Source organism: Cottoperca gobio, chromosome 11 (genome assembly GCF_900634415.1).
Source record: "Cottoperca gobio chromosome 11, fCotGob3.1, whole genome shotgun sequence".
In the NCBI taxonomy this organism is placed as follows: Eukaryota; Metazoa; Chordata; class Actinopteri; order Perciformes; family Bovichtidae; genus Cottoperca; species Cottoperca gobio.
In genome coordinates this window covers 14646761-14663670 of record NC_041365.1, presented here as the reverse complement: position 1 = coordinate 14663670, position 16910 = coordinate 14646761, and the positions used below count along the sequence as shown (strand labels likewise).

At 41.5% G+C, this 16910-nt stretch overlaps 1 protein-coding gene across 1 annotated transcript in view; it reads right to left on the bottom strand.

The window, feature by feature from the left end:
• col11a2 (collagen, type XI, alpha 2) overlaps positions 1–15663 on the bottom strand; it is a 65451-nt gene extending 49788 nt beyond the window's left edge. Inside the window, 4 exon segments of the mRNA XM_029442920.1 lie at positions 453–601; positions 1496–1576; positions 5103–5187; positions 15543–15663. Coding sequence (XP_029298780.1) covers positions 453–601; positions 1496–1509 — 163 coding nt within the window. The 5' untranslated portion in view covers positions 1510–1576; positions 5103–5187; positions 15543–15663.
• Positions 15664–16910: the final 1247 nt, after the last annotated feature.

The following is a 16910-nucleotide window of genomic DNA, read 5'->3' as shown; positions in this document are numbered from 1 at the left end:
ATCACTTATTCGTATTTCTCAATTCATTTCTGTCAATTACCAAATGGTCGTTTGCATCCAGCCACATAAAGCCTTTAGGAACCAGGGAAAAAACAAGTCGCCATGTGCAGCATTAGTAATTTGATTCAGTGCAGAAATTAAACAGAGATAAACTTGTGAATATGCAGATATCGACGCAAAACCCCCTAAAAGATGTACATATGCAGATACTGTGGGGCCATTCTTTTTAGGGCATTGTTGATCATACTTCTCGGGTTTTTTTTTTTTTTTTTTAAAGAAGCAGGTCAAGTGCGCAAGTGTCCGATAATGGATAAGGTATTACGCACGGTAAATCCAGGTTGACAGTGATAAAGGAAGACGTTTGAAATGGAAAAAACACTATAATTCCGACAGAGTATCGTTAAAAACGCACAATAAACATCACATCTATTAATAAAGAGAAACCATCTTACCTGCCCGAACCACGGTCGTTTGGCACACGACGAGCGCCACCGTTACCAAGGCGAAGGATGAGAAGTCCATGCGCCAAGGTCTCCGTTTCTTCCGGAAGGGACAATCTCCAGTATCCATAGTGTTGCAGTAGTTTGCCGGCCTGGTTGAGCTGTAAATGTAGGATATGGTGGAAGTTATCCTCTCACAGAAAGCCAGCCGACGAGAGGCACCCGACTGAACCTTCTGCCAGGCAACAGACAAAAAGGCACGCCTCTGGAGACGTCTCTACCTCTCTCCCGGAGACTTTCCCTAATGAGTTACCTATGTCTGACTATCTTAATGCACAAAACCTAAACACTAAAGGGGGTTTGGGGTGAATAAATATATTTTATTTTAACGTTTAACCCCTTAGTGCTAAAGCCCCATTGAGTCAGACTGGGTATGAGTGCCCAACGTGGAGAGAGCAGCAGAGAGAGACCTGGAATCACGCTCTCTCTCCCTTCTCTCTCTTTCCCTTCTTTACTTACACACTTACTCCCACGAAGAGTGCGAACGTGTGTGTGTGTGTGTGAAGAGAGAGAGAGAGAGTGAATGGCAAAGGAGGAGAGGGAGAGAAAGGGCGTGCGTAATTGCGCACACGGCGTACGTAGATCTACGTGTACGGAGGAGTTTCTGAGAGTGTGAGCTGAACGTTTTTAATGATAGGCCTATACAAATATTTCAGCGCACACACACACAACAATTGCGTCTTTCTTTTCAACTATGAGTTAGTGGTTTAATGTTGATCATTAGACGCACGGCAGTCAGTGAAAAAGCTTCTCCTGTCTGTCTCTGATTCTGTCTAAACAATCCTAATTCACGGAGAAAGGCGGGCAGAGAAATGTTCTTTACCTTTTCTATTTTCTACTTTGGAATCTTTGAATATGTGGCATGAAAAGACTGGCTTTATAAACCATGAAGAACCGTTCAGGTAGATTGGACAGCAGGACCACTCACTGCATTGTGCCAGCGCAGAAGAGTGAGCGTTCGGCCAGCCAATCAGCCTTCTGTCCGCAATACTCACCCCGCCCCTTTCATCTAATCCGTGCAGTTCTCCTCTCGTTATGATTGGTCAGTCCCACGTGGCCTTGTTTTGCAGCGTCAGCTCAGGTGCACATGGAGAGAGAGAGAGAGAGAGAGAGAGAGAGAGAGAGAGAGAGAGAGAGAGAGAGAGAGAGAGAGAGAGAGATATGAAAGGCCCAAGAAAAACAGACATGAGTAAAAATAATGTGTAAATCAGTGCTAGTGTGTAATCAACTCAGGCCTTTCAAGTCTAAGTCATTTTGTATCAATCATCTCTTGCTCCCATTTCTTTCTTTTTTTTTTTACATTTTGGAGACATACTAATTTTACAAACCGATTTGTTGAAAGAGTCTATGATGCTTAAGTTAAAGGCAGATGGACACATAACACCTGACTGAATGCTTTATGATCTAATTTAATAGTTCCAAAAAATGTCTGTGGCAGTCAACCCCTAGTCCATTTGTTCCTACTTAAGAAATATATCATCTTTACAAGCAGTTAACAAATATATTGTAAGGATTAGAAAAGAAAACTGAAATGATTTCACAACAGCTGAGCCTGGTATCTATTCGCAAATGCTTCTGAAAACAGGAGTTATTTGGAAGCGGTGCTTTAATACTAATTTGGTTCGCTAGTGAATGAGTTTTTACGGCAGAAGGATAGTGTATGTTGCATTGACTCAAAAATAAACTATGATGGACATGTTTTTCACATTTAAAAGGGCCAGTGTGTAGGATTTACAATATAATATTCACAAGTATGTTTTCATTAGAGTATAATCACCTGAAACTAAGATTTGTTGGTTAGAATGACCCTTTCAGATTTACATAGGGAACGGGTCCTCTTCACGGAGTCCTCCATGTTCCTACAGTTTAACAGAAGAACAAATCTCTGGCTCTATATAAAAGGTGTTACCTGAAGGCCACTGTAGTTCTGTGACACGCTTGGAAAGGGAGGGGTGAGCGGGTTTGTTGCAGTCTGCAAGCTCACCTCTAAATGCCACTAAATCCTACACACTGGACCTTTAAGGAACATGCTATCCAGTGCAATGGCGTGGCTCATAATAGTTGCTGTACAACACTGGAGCTCTATGGCAGAGAGGAAGAAGATATATGAGGCTGTGGGTACAAGGGCAGTACATGTTAGTCACATCAGGTCATTGTTGGTGTTGCTCCTTTCATGGGATTTGTTGATACAAAGAAAAATCTAGAAATTCACCAGACATTCTTTATGGCTAAGACATGCTGGTTTACAAGACAATGAACTCCAACAACACCACAAACTACTATCTCAACATTTACCAGAGTCAACAACAACTGAAAAAGACAAGCTTCACAATAGTGGTATTTACTGTAAGGCCATTGTATTGTAATATTCAGGATTAAGAGTTTATCGTGATAGTCTTCCCACTGTCCTGTATGTATGAAGCGTATGTGCTTTTGTCACATCTGACAGAGAAAACCTGAAAGTCAAAAACAATATGGACAACACATTTTGTTTTACCAAAGTAGAGTTTAGTTTTCAATTTCAAGCCACTGATTCTACTTGCTGCTGAGAAGATATCAAACCACAGGGACATAAACTTCAAACCAACTTCAGTAGTAAACTCAGACACATTCCTTTCATAATTTCAAAGCCACTTTTCATATCCCTACCTGTCATAAACACTCAATAGCATCTCTTATATTTCAAAGCTTCCCCCTGTGCCCGGCCGTCTGCCTTTTAAATGTTTCTATAGTCACAAAGCCCATGGTTAGGCACTTTCTTTGAATGCAGACTCCAAATCCAGAAAGCAGCAATTAACCATAATTATCCCTTGATGCCTTACAGCACTCACTCTTTCTCACTACCCTTCATTCCCCCATGTCCTGCCTGATTCTCTGAGGGGAAAGGAGGTGGTGTGTTTGCATGCTGTGGCATTTCCATGATAACTCCCCTAACTTTCATTCTTTCAAAGGGCTTAGTAGCGATACAAAAAACTGTAAAGGAAAAAAAGGGCAACACTAAACGGTTTTCCTTTACCTTAAATAATAAAACAATATATTTTTACAGACTTTTAAGTTTTAAAACTGCAGTGTTGCATTTCTCTTTTGTAGTTCTGCCAATATTTACCATAAAATGGAAAGAAATATCCCGAATGTATTATACAGTTTATGTGGCTTGTATACGATTAGTACAAAACAGACTGGCAGTTTGTTCAAGTGAACATATCATGTGTGCCTCATAGATCTACATGTATACATCAAGTTCATACAAATCAAATCAAATGCAAATGACATTCCTCTTGAAAGTGGGAGAATGTTTCTTTTTATTTATGTTGGAGTTATTAAGTCAGTGCTGCCGGCTACTTTTCTTTTGATACGTTGGGTGATTTTTATTTTTGGACCAATGGGCTCATGAGCTGCCTGACTCCACCATCTCTCTCCCCAGAATACATTTCTACTGGGTACTCAATTCCAGACAAACTGAAAAGTGACACGCTTAAAGTATGATAGCCATGTTTTATCTATGTTAAGCAGTAATGTTCTGCCCATGAGTTTGCATGCAACGCTGCAAATAGAAGAAAATTGTAGTGCCTTCTCATAAGAAACTATAGGGTGAGCCTTGATGTATGAATGAGAAGGAGCGGCTGTTGTATGATCATTCTCTGAAACCATCAAACCATCAACTAAACTGCTGCATCCAGCAATTATCCATCAGGAATCTGAAGGAAAAAAAGGGCAGTTTTTAAACCTGTATATTACTATATGAAAACCATAAGGAAAATATAGAACTTCACGTTCTTAAATATAGAAGAAAACCCATAAAATATTTATTTTTATCGAATGCAATTTTAGAGGTCAACAGAGCAGCAGGAAAGATCAGGAATCAGACAGTAACAAACCAACTAATGGAACATTTCATGCAATAAAACGTAGTATAAACAATATAAACCCAGAATTTGTCTTTTACCTAAATGCCTAGTTGGGAGTTATTTTCCTCCTTTTGTTCACGGAGCTGTTTACTTTCACTATTCGTACTGAATCAGAAAGTCCAGGAAGCGCTCCCTCGCTGTGGCAGCGCTGGGTTTTTTATTTAGGCTTCCTTGACACATTGAATCGGGTGTTTTTGTAAAGTAGATGCCACATGTCGTAAAAAAGAAACACCACAAGCGACATCTGTGGTATGCGTTTGTGCTCGACTCTGCATGTGTGTGCATGCACAAATGTTATTCATCATGTCTGTTATAATCATTTACTTTTATGTAAAGCTTTGTGTTGCATTTTATGCAGTAATCTTGAAATAAAGTAGACAACAGTTTCCCCCTATAATATAATATATATAATAATATAATGCTTAAAGAATTACATGTGGGATTTTCAATAGACTGAAGCAACAGTTACAAAGTGTGCCTACTCTTCAAATCGCATTTCATTTGCACCAGCTGTGTCCGAGATATCACTTTTGATTTACACCTTTTGGTTAAGCACCTTTATCACCTTACCATAGATCTTAGAAGGAAAATAATGCAATTATTATGTTGTGTTGTCATTCGACGATTGTACTTTCTTCTGACATCTAAACTTAGACTGAATGTGTTCACAACAGGTGCTTTAGCAGGTGCCTACTTGTTCTCATTCTGATCCTGTGGCTTGCGTTCATTTCCTTTGACGAGTCTTGCATCCCGGTAGGTGACAGGATTGGACTTCCAAGCTGGAAAAAACATAAAAACACAGACAACAGGAACCAAGTAGTATTACAAAGATGCACAGTGACGCACTAATGCTGTTGAGACAAATATTTAATACAAGAAATGCACTTTTATTTTTGCACAGCAGCTCTAAACATACAAAAAAGTTTTGGGCTTTGATCAGTTAAGTCAGAAGTTGAAACTGTGGAGGGCAAACAGAGTGTGTCGGGCATTTGGAACACAGATTATCAGTTGGTGATGCAGCGTCGTGTAGCATGAACTACAGTGAGACCTGCATGCACAGACATTCAGTCACCTACAGATGTTCCCCGACACTGCCTGGTTTAATAATATGGTGATTCTATAACATCTTGATTATTATCTTGCTGTTAAAGCATGTACAATTGGAAGAATGAGCTTTAAAATCTTGTCTAGAGCAGTTTTAGTATCCAATGTGTGTTTCATCCCGACTGCCCACACCCATAACCAAATGCAGCATAAAGCAAACCCTGCATTAGCAACAGTATAATCCACACAATCTGCTGAGCATCCACATTATGGAGGTACCACAAATTCCAAAGGACAGGAATTGCATGTATGCCCCCACCAGCAACGTCATGTTCAGCATCCTCAAATAGATTTATGGCACATCCCAGTGACCACTTTACCAAGAGGTGAGGCTGCTAAAATGTTACGACGGTGTAAAATATCCTGACATCAAAAGGCAGGTGCTTCCACTTGTTTAGTTCAGAAGGAAAATATGTGTAACAGGTCAATGTGAACCCTTTAATTACACCATTAAGCTTCAATGTCAGCCATATTTGAATTAATAAAGCCTTATAATTTGCTGCCCAGTAATTTAAGGGTTTTAAGAACCAAGAGACCACAAGGTTTCCCTGCAAAGGGAAGCTCCATCAGACGTGGCCACCCAACAAACTGATTACTCACACTCCAGCCAGTCCAACAGTACTGGACTCTTAACTAGCAGTAATGTCAAGGGGTGACTAGTATCCAGCCGATGGAGCCACCTGGTGTGGCAACATCTGGGTCAATGCAAGCGAGGGAGACTTCAAGGATGGATGAGGCCGAGACCAGGGCGGAAGGATAGCAAGAGATGGCATTAGCTCTTGGAGACGGACTCAGCAAGCCTGTGGGCAGCTCTCTGTGTGCGCTATTTCCAAAAGGAGAACCTTGTAATTACAATAAAGCGGCCATATTATATTGCTGACTTCCTTGAAAAGTCTGTATTTTACTGGGCAGGGCTGCAAATGCACACACACCCTGCTAGCCACAATACACCGAAATAGATCAGAGCAGGGGCTCGCCTGGGAGGAAACGGAGAAAGGGAGTGGACTGATACTCTCCAACAGTTGGGTCAAAGAGTACGTGTATCCGTGTGTGATGAATACACACTCTGCTGGGCCTGATGAAGCTGCTGGAGGTGTGCAGAGCCAGGTAAAGAAGGGAATTTAGAAAGAGAATGGGTCAGTGATTTTGAATCTGGCCACCAAACACACCCAGCTAACCACATACCTCGAAATAGGCAGAAGCAGAGGAGGAGGAGGGAGGACAAGGGGTGACTAAGGGGCAGAGCGAGGGAGGGGGGAGGACAAGGGGTGACTAAGGGGCAGAGCGAGGGAGGGGGGAGGCGCAGCAAGGGTACACCTAAGTGGGTGTGTTTTTCTGTGTGGGGTGAGCTCTGAACTTTGCGTGCCAACTGATGTATAACAGTGTGTGTTTGTGTGAGGGAGACAGAGTTTATATATGAGCACACAGTATATTTTGACAAAGTGTACTAGTTCTTTGAACAAAGTTACAAAAATGCTATACGTGTGTTCCCTTCTCTCTCGTTCCCAGCATTTGTCTGGCGCACACGTTTCATTAGTGGCTTTCAATGCCCAGCAATTCGTTTTTTGGGAGGCTGAAGTCAGCTTCCTTACCCTTTGACGTTAAATATAGCAATGGGTGAACTCCAAGATTTGCTCAATTTAGCACAATTACTCACTGTTAGATGGTAATTTGGCCAGATGGTGCATAATGGCTGTACTAATAAAAGGCAATTAGAAGAACTGGTGATATAGCAGTAAGAGAATATGCTATTCTATTTGGAGTTTCATATGCAGGATATTCATTTGTTAAAAAAACATAAATTCACCACACTAAAAGCATGAAACCAACACTGAAATAACCGGAACTGCAAAACGTGTGCCTACAAGTACTGGCAATGAATATTTTCTCATAAATGCCAATAAATATTGCTTAAGCCTGAAATAACCACATCTAGATCTGCATCTAAATACCAAAAGCCCTAAAATGAAACAGCCAAAGATGGAGGAGAGAGATAGGACTCGAATGAAGGTTTGAAGAAACTGCTGCCTGGGAGGGGACGTTAGGGCCGTGGAAAGGTACAGGCAGGAAAAATCACAGGAATGAATAGAGAGAGGGGATGGGAGGGGGGAGGATGGGTGGGCAGAGAGCTGTTGGTGGTGGGGGGCACACAGGCATGCAGAGGGTGAGAGGGAATGAATGAGGGCCATTGATAAAGAAGGGGCAAGGGGACGGAGGTGAGGGGAGGGAGAGAGAGAGAGAGAGAGAGAGAGAGAGAGAGAGAGAGAGAGAGAGAGAGAGAGAGAGAGAGAGAGAGAGAGAGAGAGAGCAAAAGGGAGGGACGAGGGATCAAACAGTATTTACACATGGAGATTCCAGAAAGAAAACTAAGGTGGGGAGGGAAAAGGTGGATGGATGGACAGAAGCATGGCTAACTGACCTACTGACTAAAACACAGGGTGGGATCTTGGCATCTCTTATACCGCAACATATTTGTGTCCTCAAAGTCGCTTTTTCCACAAATGAAGTCACTTGCACAGCGGTCACTGCAGAACACAGTGGGCTACAGTAAAGCTGAGAGCAGACTTCGACTGTGTAAAGGTTACCTCGGTTTAAAGTTCCCATGAAATGAAAAACACATTTTCTGTGTTGTAAGCTTATCCCTGGTTATATTGTTCAAATCCTAAATGAAATTACATTTTTGTGTTGTTTTCTCTTACATATATGTACCAAAACATTTTAGATGACACATCTGGAGCTTGGGGGCATACAAATATTCCAACCTACAATGTGGTCGGTCTGTAACAGCACCAGCACCAGCGCCAGCGCCAGCGCCAGCGCCAGCGCCAGTGGACTCTAATGTTATGGCTCAATGATATAACACGATGCCTGTGACATACACAATGGCGCAGGGTGATAAGGAATCCTCACCAGCTCAGGGCATGTTCCAGTTCTTATCCACATTTATATCTTTCTCTTAAAAGGTCGCTCACAATAAGAAGTCCAACCTTACTAACTTATTTAATGTTATAATATGTAACATGTCCACGTTAAAATGTCTGTATTATATATTTTGTTGAGTTGTGTTTGTTCATTATTTCAAACCTAGAGAAATCTTCCATTTGAATCAAGGTAACGATCTGAAACGTATCTCCTTTACACGTGCGTCAGTGTTGAATTGACTTTCTATGCAGATTTTGGTTGTTTTTAAATAAACACTTCAACTAGATGAAGTATTTTAGTCATCTGGATCTTCAAGGATCATAGAAACAAGCTGAGCAAACCTTTAGCTTTTAGCTCGTCCTGTGTTCTCCGGGGAAACTCTGATTTCTAACGTGAAACTGCTTTATTCAGTGTTGTACCAGTTTAAATCACCGGTCCAGGTTGGTTTGTTTTGTAGAGGAGGAGACCTCAGAGGTTCATTTGGCTCCCAGTAAAAACCTCCTTGAACCTCTGAACAAAAGTTGATGGAGAAACAAGTTGCCAAATGTTCGTAGCTCGCAGCCCCTCCATCCTATGTCCGACAAACTGCTTCAGAGAAACGAAACCATGTCCATTTGTTTTGGAGAGGAGGAGACCCCTGCAGATAATTAGTCTCCTGGTAAAATCCTCCTGAAAGTCTGGATCTTATGTTCTATGTTACAATGATTTCTAACGTGAAACTTGCTTTTTTCACAGTTCTTAAAAATGGTCTAAATCCCGTTGTGCATTTGTTATGGAGCGAAAAAACCTCTGCTGATCTTGCCTCCAGGTAAAAGCCTCCTGAACGATGAACAATGAAGGAATCTTAACCGAGAGAAGCTATTGTTTTAAAGGAGAGGCCCTAGTGGTCACTAAGCAAAGGATGGAAATTGCGATCTCAACACCATTTCATAGGGCCTTTAAATAATACTTAGGTCAATCTTCTTTTGAGGACGACTCCTTTAAATCTTTGCCCCATCAGTGCACACTCTGGAAAATCAAAGCCCTCCCAGATCCCCAAGTGGAAGGTCGCTTTTAACAATCCTGATGCACGATAATGAAACTTTTACAACAATAACACATATCTTATACCTTATGAGGAGGTAAATTACTGTATAACACCACGCTAAAAAAATAGCTCTGTCTAGAACTTGTTGGGTTAATTACCACCTATTTCTACTCAGAGTCTTAGGGTGTCAGCACACATCGGGCTGAGGGGAACATCTTGGAGAGACACCGCTCCATCACAGGACCAATCCTCTTCTTCAGTCTACCTGACCTTCTCAGTGCGGAAGAAAAAAGAGAGGCATTTTTAAGGAGAAGATTCTGACTGAGAACAAGTCTGCCTTGTGGGTTTGTTGTAAGGGAGGAAAGAGGAGAATCAGCAAGTATGTGAAGCATTAACAGTATTCAGCTGGTGTAACTAGTCAGCTGGACACTGTGAGGTCGAGGTGAAGGTCAGCTGGGTCATTGTGAAGATAGAGCGATAACTTGCTATACCTGACCCAGCTGACCGTTACAAAGAACTGTGGAGGAGCCAGAGCCGCAGACACACGTTCTTTTCACACCGACTGCTCAACTGAGCTATTAGTACTGCATGTGTCTGTCTGTCCATCGTCAGGAACTGGTTTTATAACAACAGCACAGAGAAGCAAGATTAAGAAAGAAATTAAGAAGAGTAAAATAAATTCAGTTTGAGACACATGTCAAAAGAAATCAAGAAAAGAAATCAACAAGCATTCTGCTAGGAACAATAATTACAGCATAATGCTTTGGGGCGGTGGAAGCCGCAGCAGTACGCACTGTAATAGGGTAACAGCAGTGTAAAAGTGACAATTGTCAGATTGCAATGGTTGCTCTGATGTTAGTAGGTTACCTGAGGCAAGCGTGCCTTCAGACAGCGCTGCCTGAAGTAACACATTGCTCCATTTGAAATTATTGTAATGTCAATACACACGGGAAACAATTTCTTGTGCTATAGAACTATAATCTGTTTTATACAAGTTAAGACGTATCATTTGTGGGGGGGTATAATTGGAGCTGAACTAACACAGTGTTACTTCTTTATCTGTGGGATGGAAATGTAAAACAAAATACAAATAGAAAAGCATGTCAAATTTACACATGATTATAATATATCTAGGCCTTTTTCTTTTATTAACATGTTTGCAGTTTGTACGGATGGACATATAATTGTCAGTATGCACTGATTCATCCCATTGCTACAGAAAACACTTGTTTCTGATTGACTTGCAGTTCAGAATCTTATCTCGTAACACCTCGAGCAGAGGGCTGCTGAAGAGCTTATTACCATCAGGTATATTACACTGCAGCTGTATGCTCACATGTGTTCTTACAGTAGATTCACATCATAACGGCTTTGTTTAGAGAGTGTTCCTTTTTTCTTCATGCCCAGTTTCTATGCTTTAGTGTTGATATTTAATATATTTTGTGTATATTTACTGTGTATCTTTTTACTCCTGTGCAATGCCTGATAATCTGAGGCTGCTGAAACACAAGGATTTCCCAATTTGGGATCAATAAAGTACTTTTAAAAACTTTTCTTTTGACGTTTTTGACCATGCAGAGAATATTTAAATGAGCTCAAACACTGGTACTTTTATAAATGTTCTCATGTATATGATGGTTTTATTAATACACTGTGTTGAATGCTGTGTGTGTCGTGTTATCAGCTCACCACCAGTAACAGCATTAAAGTGAACTCATATTTAAAGGCATACTCTCATGCCTCCACAGATCAGTTGAGGCTCAGCACCGCTCTCACAGAGCCCACTGACAGAAGGACTCCTGAGCCGGCCGAGGTCAATAAGGAATGCATCAGGGGAGAGGGAGGGAATGTACCACAGGGGTGTTGAGGAAGGGGGTGGGGTGGCAGCGGAGGAAACACAGAGGGGGGAAACAGAGGGGTCTTTTGTGAGACAGGAAGCTGCTGAGACCAGGGCCCTCTCTCTGGGTACAGTAGTGGAGCAGAGAGAACCCTGGGATATGAGGAAGATGTAACTGAGGGGAGGAAGACATAGTTACTGGAGAAGTGAAGAGAGCTCAGTGAGCGGAGGACATGAAGGAGAAGAAGACCACTGGGAGGTGGTAGAAAGAGGGCCGAGAGACGGAAACAAGATGCACGTTGGAGGATGTGAACGAATACGGTGGAAAAGTGGAAAAAGTTATATTGAGCGCCCAAATGTCTTTTTACATAGTGCTGAGTGATGGAGTTGGAGCCTTTCCAACACTTGAGATGGGCCTAAAATGATCCCAGTAGAATTATAAGTAAAGCAAATGTCTTCAAAAACTGTGGTTCACTTAAAAAAAAAGTCAATCTATATATATATATATATATATATATATATATATATATATATATATAATTACTCAAATATAGTCAACTACAAGACATAAATAGCATTGCGAAAATTACATCAAATCACGATTAAGCATTTTCTGCCTAAATTATTACTGAAGTTGGTGAAGTTACAGGTTGAACTTCGTTTTAAATTAGATGTGGATCAATGCAGCAACTATGGTGTGGTGTTCATGGAATCATGGAAATGTGGGCATTTTACTTGGGTCAATATTTGAAGGACAAAAGCTCACAAAACAAAAGTTAATTGACGACTGGATTGACAAAAAATGTTATCCAGGTATTACAAGTGAGCTGCATGGAGGACGCACGCACACACACACACACACACACACACACACACACACACACACACACACACAGACACACACAGACACAAACCCCCCCCCTTAAACCAGGCAGGGCCACTGATGTCTTTAAACTCTCATTTGAGTAATGGTGGCTTACGGGTTGTAGATGTGGACATGTGACTGCAAAGTAGCCAGTTTAATCCCCGGACTCACAGGGGCACGATACATCTGGGTGGAGAAAGTGCAAGATCAGCGCCTGCCATTACAAACACAACTGAAGTACCCTGAGCAAGGTCCTTAACCCCCAACTGCTCAGTGACCAACAATCTGACTGTGTACTGAGCAGCGTGTGTGTGTGTGTGTGTGTGTGTGTGTGTGTGTGTGTGTGGAGGGGGGGGGGGGGGTTAGGGGTTGGTGGTTCCCAGAGAAGGAAGCACAAAAGATCAGTAACACTGATTATTGAATTCTAAAACAAGCGGCTGAACATGCAGGCCTGCAGTAGTTGTGCACAAACACAGTAGCTGGTTAATGAGGTGAAAACCACCAATAAAAACAGTTGGAGCTGTTATGGCAGTGAGCTCCTTCCAGTCTGTCTGTTCTCTGATAAGACATCAAAGAGCTTTTCATCTAAGTTCAGTCCCATCCGGGCCATTACTGTACGAACAAAACATGCACATGCCAAGAAGGCAGGATAAATAAGTGTGATGCTGCAGAATGAAAATACTACCCTCCCTCTTCCTTTTTCTGTCTTCCCATCTACGCCTCTTCCCCTCGCTGACACATGTGGGCCCTCTCACGTTCACTCCTGGCACACAGACAAGAAATTGTTAATCCTCACACATACAAACTGCCCAGTCTCTCCTGTCATGACAGTGAAATTAAGAGGTGGCACTTTGCTAAGTACGCTGCTCATGCACAAAATATGTCATAAATGGAGTCCCTGCATGTTTTACCAGATTAAATGAAATACTTGCTGCACAGATGTTTTCTTAATTAAGTCACAATATTTTGACATGTATTGAAGCTGTTGAATGTTGTGCCGTCTTGGTTTTTGGCCGTCACCATCTTGTTTTGTTTTTCTTAACCTTTCTTAGAACTGACAGAAGAGGAAGTACAACCGTACGCTGAACAAAACATTTTTAGACGACCAAAATGTTACAATTAACTTTCATGAAGTGAGAACACACTGTGAAAGGGTTAAAGTGTAAGATACGGAGAGCAGCCAAACTGGAAAACACCGTGTGTTAGTGACTTGTCAAGGTAGCCCCACCCTTGACTTGAAACTAGCGATTGAGACCATAAACTCATTAGGAAAGTGTTTACTGAGGTAATATATCAAGTAAGAAGTTGGGTCATTTTCTCATAGTACTTCGATACAATCAGACTTCTTTGGGAAACCAGAAAACAGTGCCCTGTTGGCCTTTATTAAGGATGCAGGTCTAACGCACTTCGGAATTGGCTTCATTCAGACTTTTATAGAAGTTTCTAATCTATATTCTTTGGCAATGTCAGTTAAACAGGCTCTTCTTTAACTCTCACAAACTTGTGTGACTACAATACGTTTTTCATTATTGTTTCAGTGTAATATTATGGTGATTCCAAAATGCAAAGTGTGCACTTTAATGAACCTAAAGTGGACATGCTAAGTGTTAAAGTATTAGCCTCATACAAAGAGGCAACAAGTACATTTGATATTTTCCAGATCTGTATTAGTTTTACGTCCCCAGTTGCGAGTGGCACCATGATGATGTCTTTCTGAAACATTTCTTTCAGCACATCTCTTAGTCTGACATATTTTTATCTGACATGTTCCCTTGATTAGAAAGCAAGAACAGCTGCCCACAAATGTAGAATTATATACTTTATGTGGGACGCATTCTCCGTTTCACCCAGAATTAGCTCTGCTCAGGAGGCACTCTGTCATTTAAGTGTACCCTGGCTCAGATTTGTTCTGTGTATATCCAAAACCTAGCATATCATTACAGCTGAAAGGACATGGGGACAGTGGCTGACCAGTAATTTGGATTGCCTAAATGTTGTCACCAGTCATTCCAAAGTCTCTTCCCATCCCCACAGTCTGGACCGTACAGAGGAAACAAGCTGTAGAAACCGTAGAGACATGACTTTATGTAAAGCTGGAAGACATTTTGCAAAGATTCCACACTAATGGCTGTTTTCACGATTGACTGTCACCCAACAGACATGACACTTTGATCCGACATGCAAGTAAACATGGAAGTGTTGTCTTTAATTTATCCCTATGAACACTCCAGGCTGCCAACAGTGGATGGCTTTAATCAGCAAGCTCAACATTGTTGGGTTTTTTTTTTACTTAAAAATGTCTGACTGCAATCTGAATTTTTAAGATACCTGCATTGTTTCCCCTTTGGGTATACATTCTAACGTTTCTGAACAGACCGCAGATATTATACAAAGAAAACACAACGTTAAAGTTGACAGTTCTCTTTTGCAAAACGATGCAACCCTAAAGTTCAGAGGGGGATTATAGTATTTATTTTACTGCGTAGGTCTACCTTCCTACCTAGAACAGAAAATAACAGTGAGCAGCAAACACACCTGACATCTTGCCCTCCATTTTGGTATTTGGCCTGTCAAGAGAGTATGCAAACTCAATACAGCTCTGTCTTCCCTAAGTTTGTGTGTGCATCAACGCGATGTGTGGGGTATTTCTACCACACACATAGGATCCAGCACAGCGCTGCTGGCGAGTGACTTCAAAACACGGCTCGTTTATTCGGTGCACAGCAATAACATTCACCCGGTGAAAATTGACATTTGTGAAGCAGAAATGAAGAGGAATTTGACCCTCGGGATAAAAGGTGTCTTTCTGCAGCGCTCACCCTCATGCTGGAGGGGAGGGAGTGAGGTGAGAAACAGGAGTGAGGGAGAGGAAGAGTTAGAGCCAGAAGGAGACTGGGGAGAGAGGAGGGCAGGAAAGACACGGAGTAAGAGATCGAAAGGTTAACAGACAGGATGGAAGGAGTCAGAATGAGAGAGAGGAGGATATAAAGTGAAGGAGAAGAAGGAACTACTAGAAGGTGAGACAAGATTGGGATGAGGAGGGGAAAGTGAGGCAGGAAAAGAAAGATGAGAAGTGGAGGAGACGGCAAGCTGGTAAAGGGCCTGAGAAAGGTTAAGAAGCATGACAGAATAAAGCTCAAAGAGCACTTAAACAGACCACTAGGTGTCTCAAATTATAAACTATAATTAACTGCTTTTGTTTTAAATCAATACATGTCATGTCATCGCATTTATTGATTTTCGTGCTCATATATTATTTAAAAGAGCCAAATAAAAGCAGAATAGTACCTTTCAGCTGGTGGAAATCTTATTTTGAAATCCAACACATTTAATTTATCATGTTGGCAAATAATTTCCTGAATCAAAATGGGCAACTTACTCTCATACTGTTATATGGTCTTCTCTTCTTCATGGTCCGAACAGAAAACTCATTGTGGCAGCTCCCTCTGCTGGCAGCTGCTGGTACTACAGGAGCAGCTTCCAGCACACTTGACTCAGACATCTGAAACATGGAAAGTGATGCTTAACCTCCACCTCATTTGTCTTAGTCTACTTGTTCAAGTCATGGTAACCGAACTCACTGTTTTATATCGTATTTACCACAACTCTGCTCAAGAGCAATGGAGAGTTTAGCTGAATATTTCTCAAGCGTGAACAGCGCTAAACTCAAAGTAGATTTGGCCTGCACAGTAAAACACAAACATAAGAGTCCAAAGGACCAACCGCATATAAACCAAAGGAAAAACCTAATAATACTGTAAGTTCTGCTTTGTCTACAGGAATTTCTGTCTTCCAACCTTGGTTTGAACCAAAACTGGATACAAAAAGAATACGGGGATATGTTGAACCGGTTTATTAAATGCTGCTGTAGAATAACAGCCACTCAGACCCCATCAGTGTGTCAGTCAAACAACATGCATGAAACATAACAATGATCTGCCTAATAGAACTGCTGTTAAATGATTTAAATATTCTGGGTTAGCAGAACTCTAAAACCAGACTTTAAATGAGACATAAAATACATTTGATAATAGTGTGATTGATTCATTTACGAATTTAAGTTGTCTCAGGCCTTAAATAGTGAGATAAGCTGTGCAAGGGCCTCACATTCCAACTCAGAGACGAGGGAGGAGACTGAAGGTGGTGGTGGCAGAGGGGGAGAGAGAGGGAGAGAGCATGGCCACACAGATCATACTCATACCCACATTCCTGTCTTACTTAACATTAAATATGTGGCAGAGGGAATAGAGCCACCAGTGCAGGGTGGAATTTACCCATTAAAAATGTTCTGAACTCAGTTTTGCTGCTTCCTTATTGGCCCAGGTGCGTTAAGTAGGCGGAGTGGCAATGCAGGACAATTTCACCACCCAGCAGCTGTAATTGAGGGAGGTGCCTGTTTTGCTGAAACTTGGACGTTGACAAAGAGGTCAGTGCCCCCTCTAGAGGGTGAAAGATGGGAGTGCGGCGCAAGCGGTCACCCGGGGCCCTGCGGTCCTGCTGGACTGAGGAGCTCACCATCATTTCTCCAGGACACAGCGGGAGAAAAGTTCGGATGCTCAAATGTATGGACAGTGAGTGGGTGTTTTATGTGGAGCTGAACGTTGTTTAAGGTGTTTAAAGTGTGTGTAACTGTAATTAAAAGTCATATTCATTTACAATCTCGCAATATCTGAAATGATATTGTAATAGTTTGATATTAAAATGAGTTTTTAAATTTTTTTTAAATTGTATCTCTTTATAATAAATG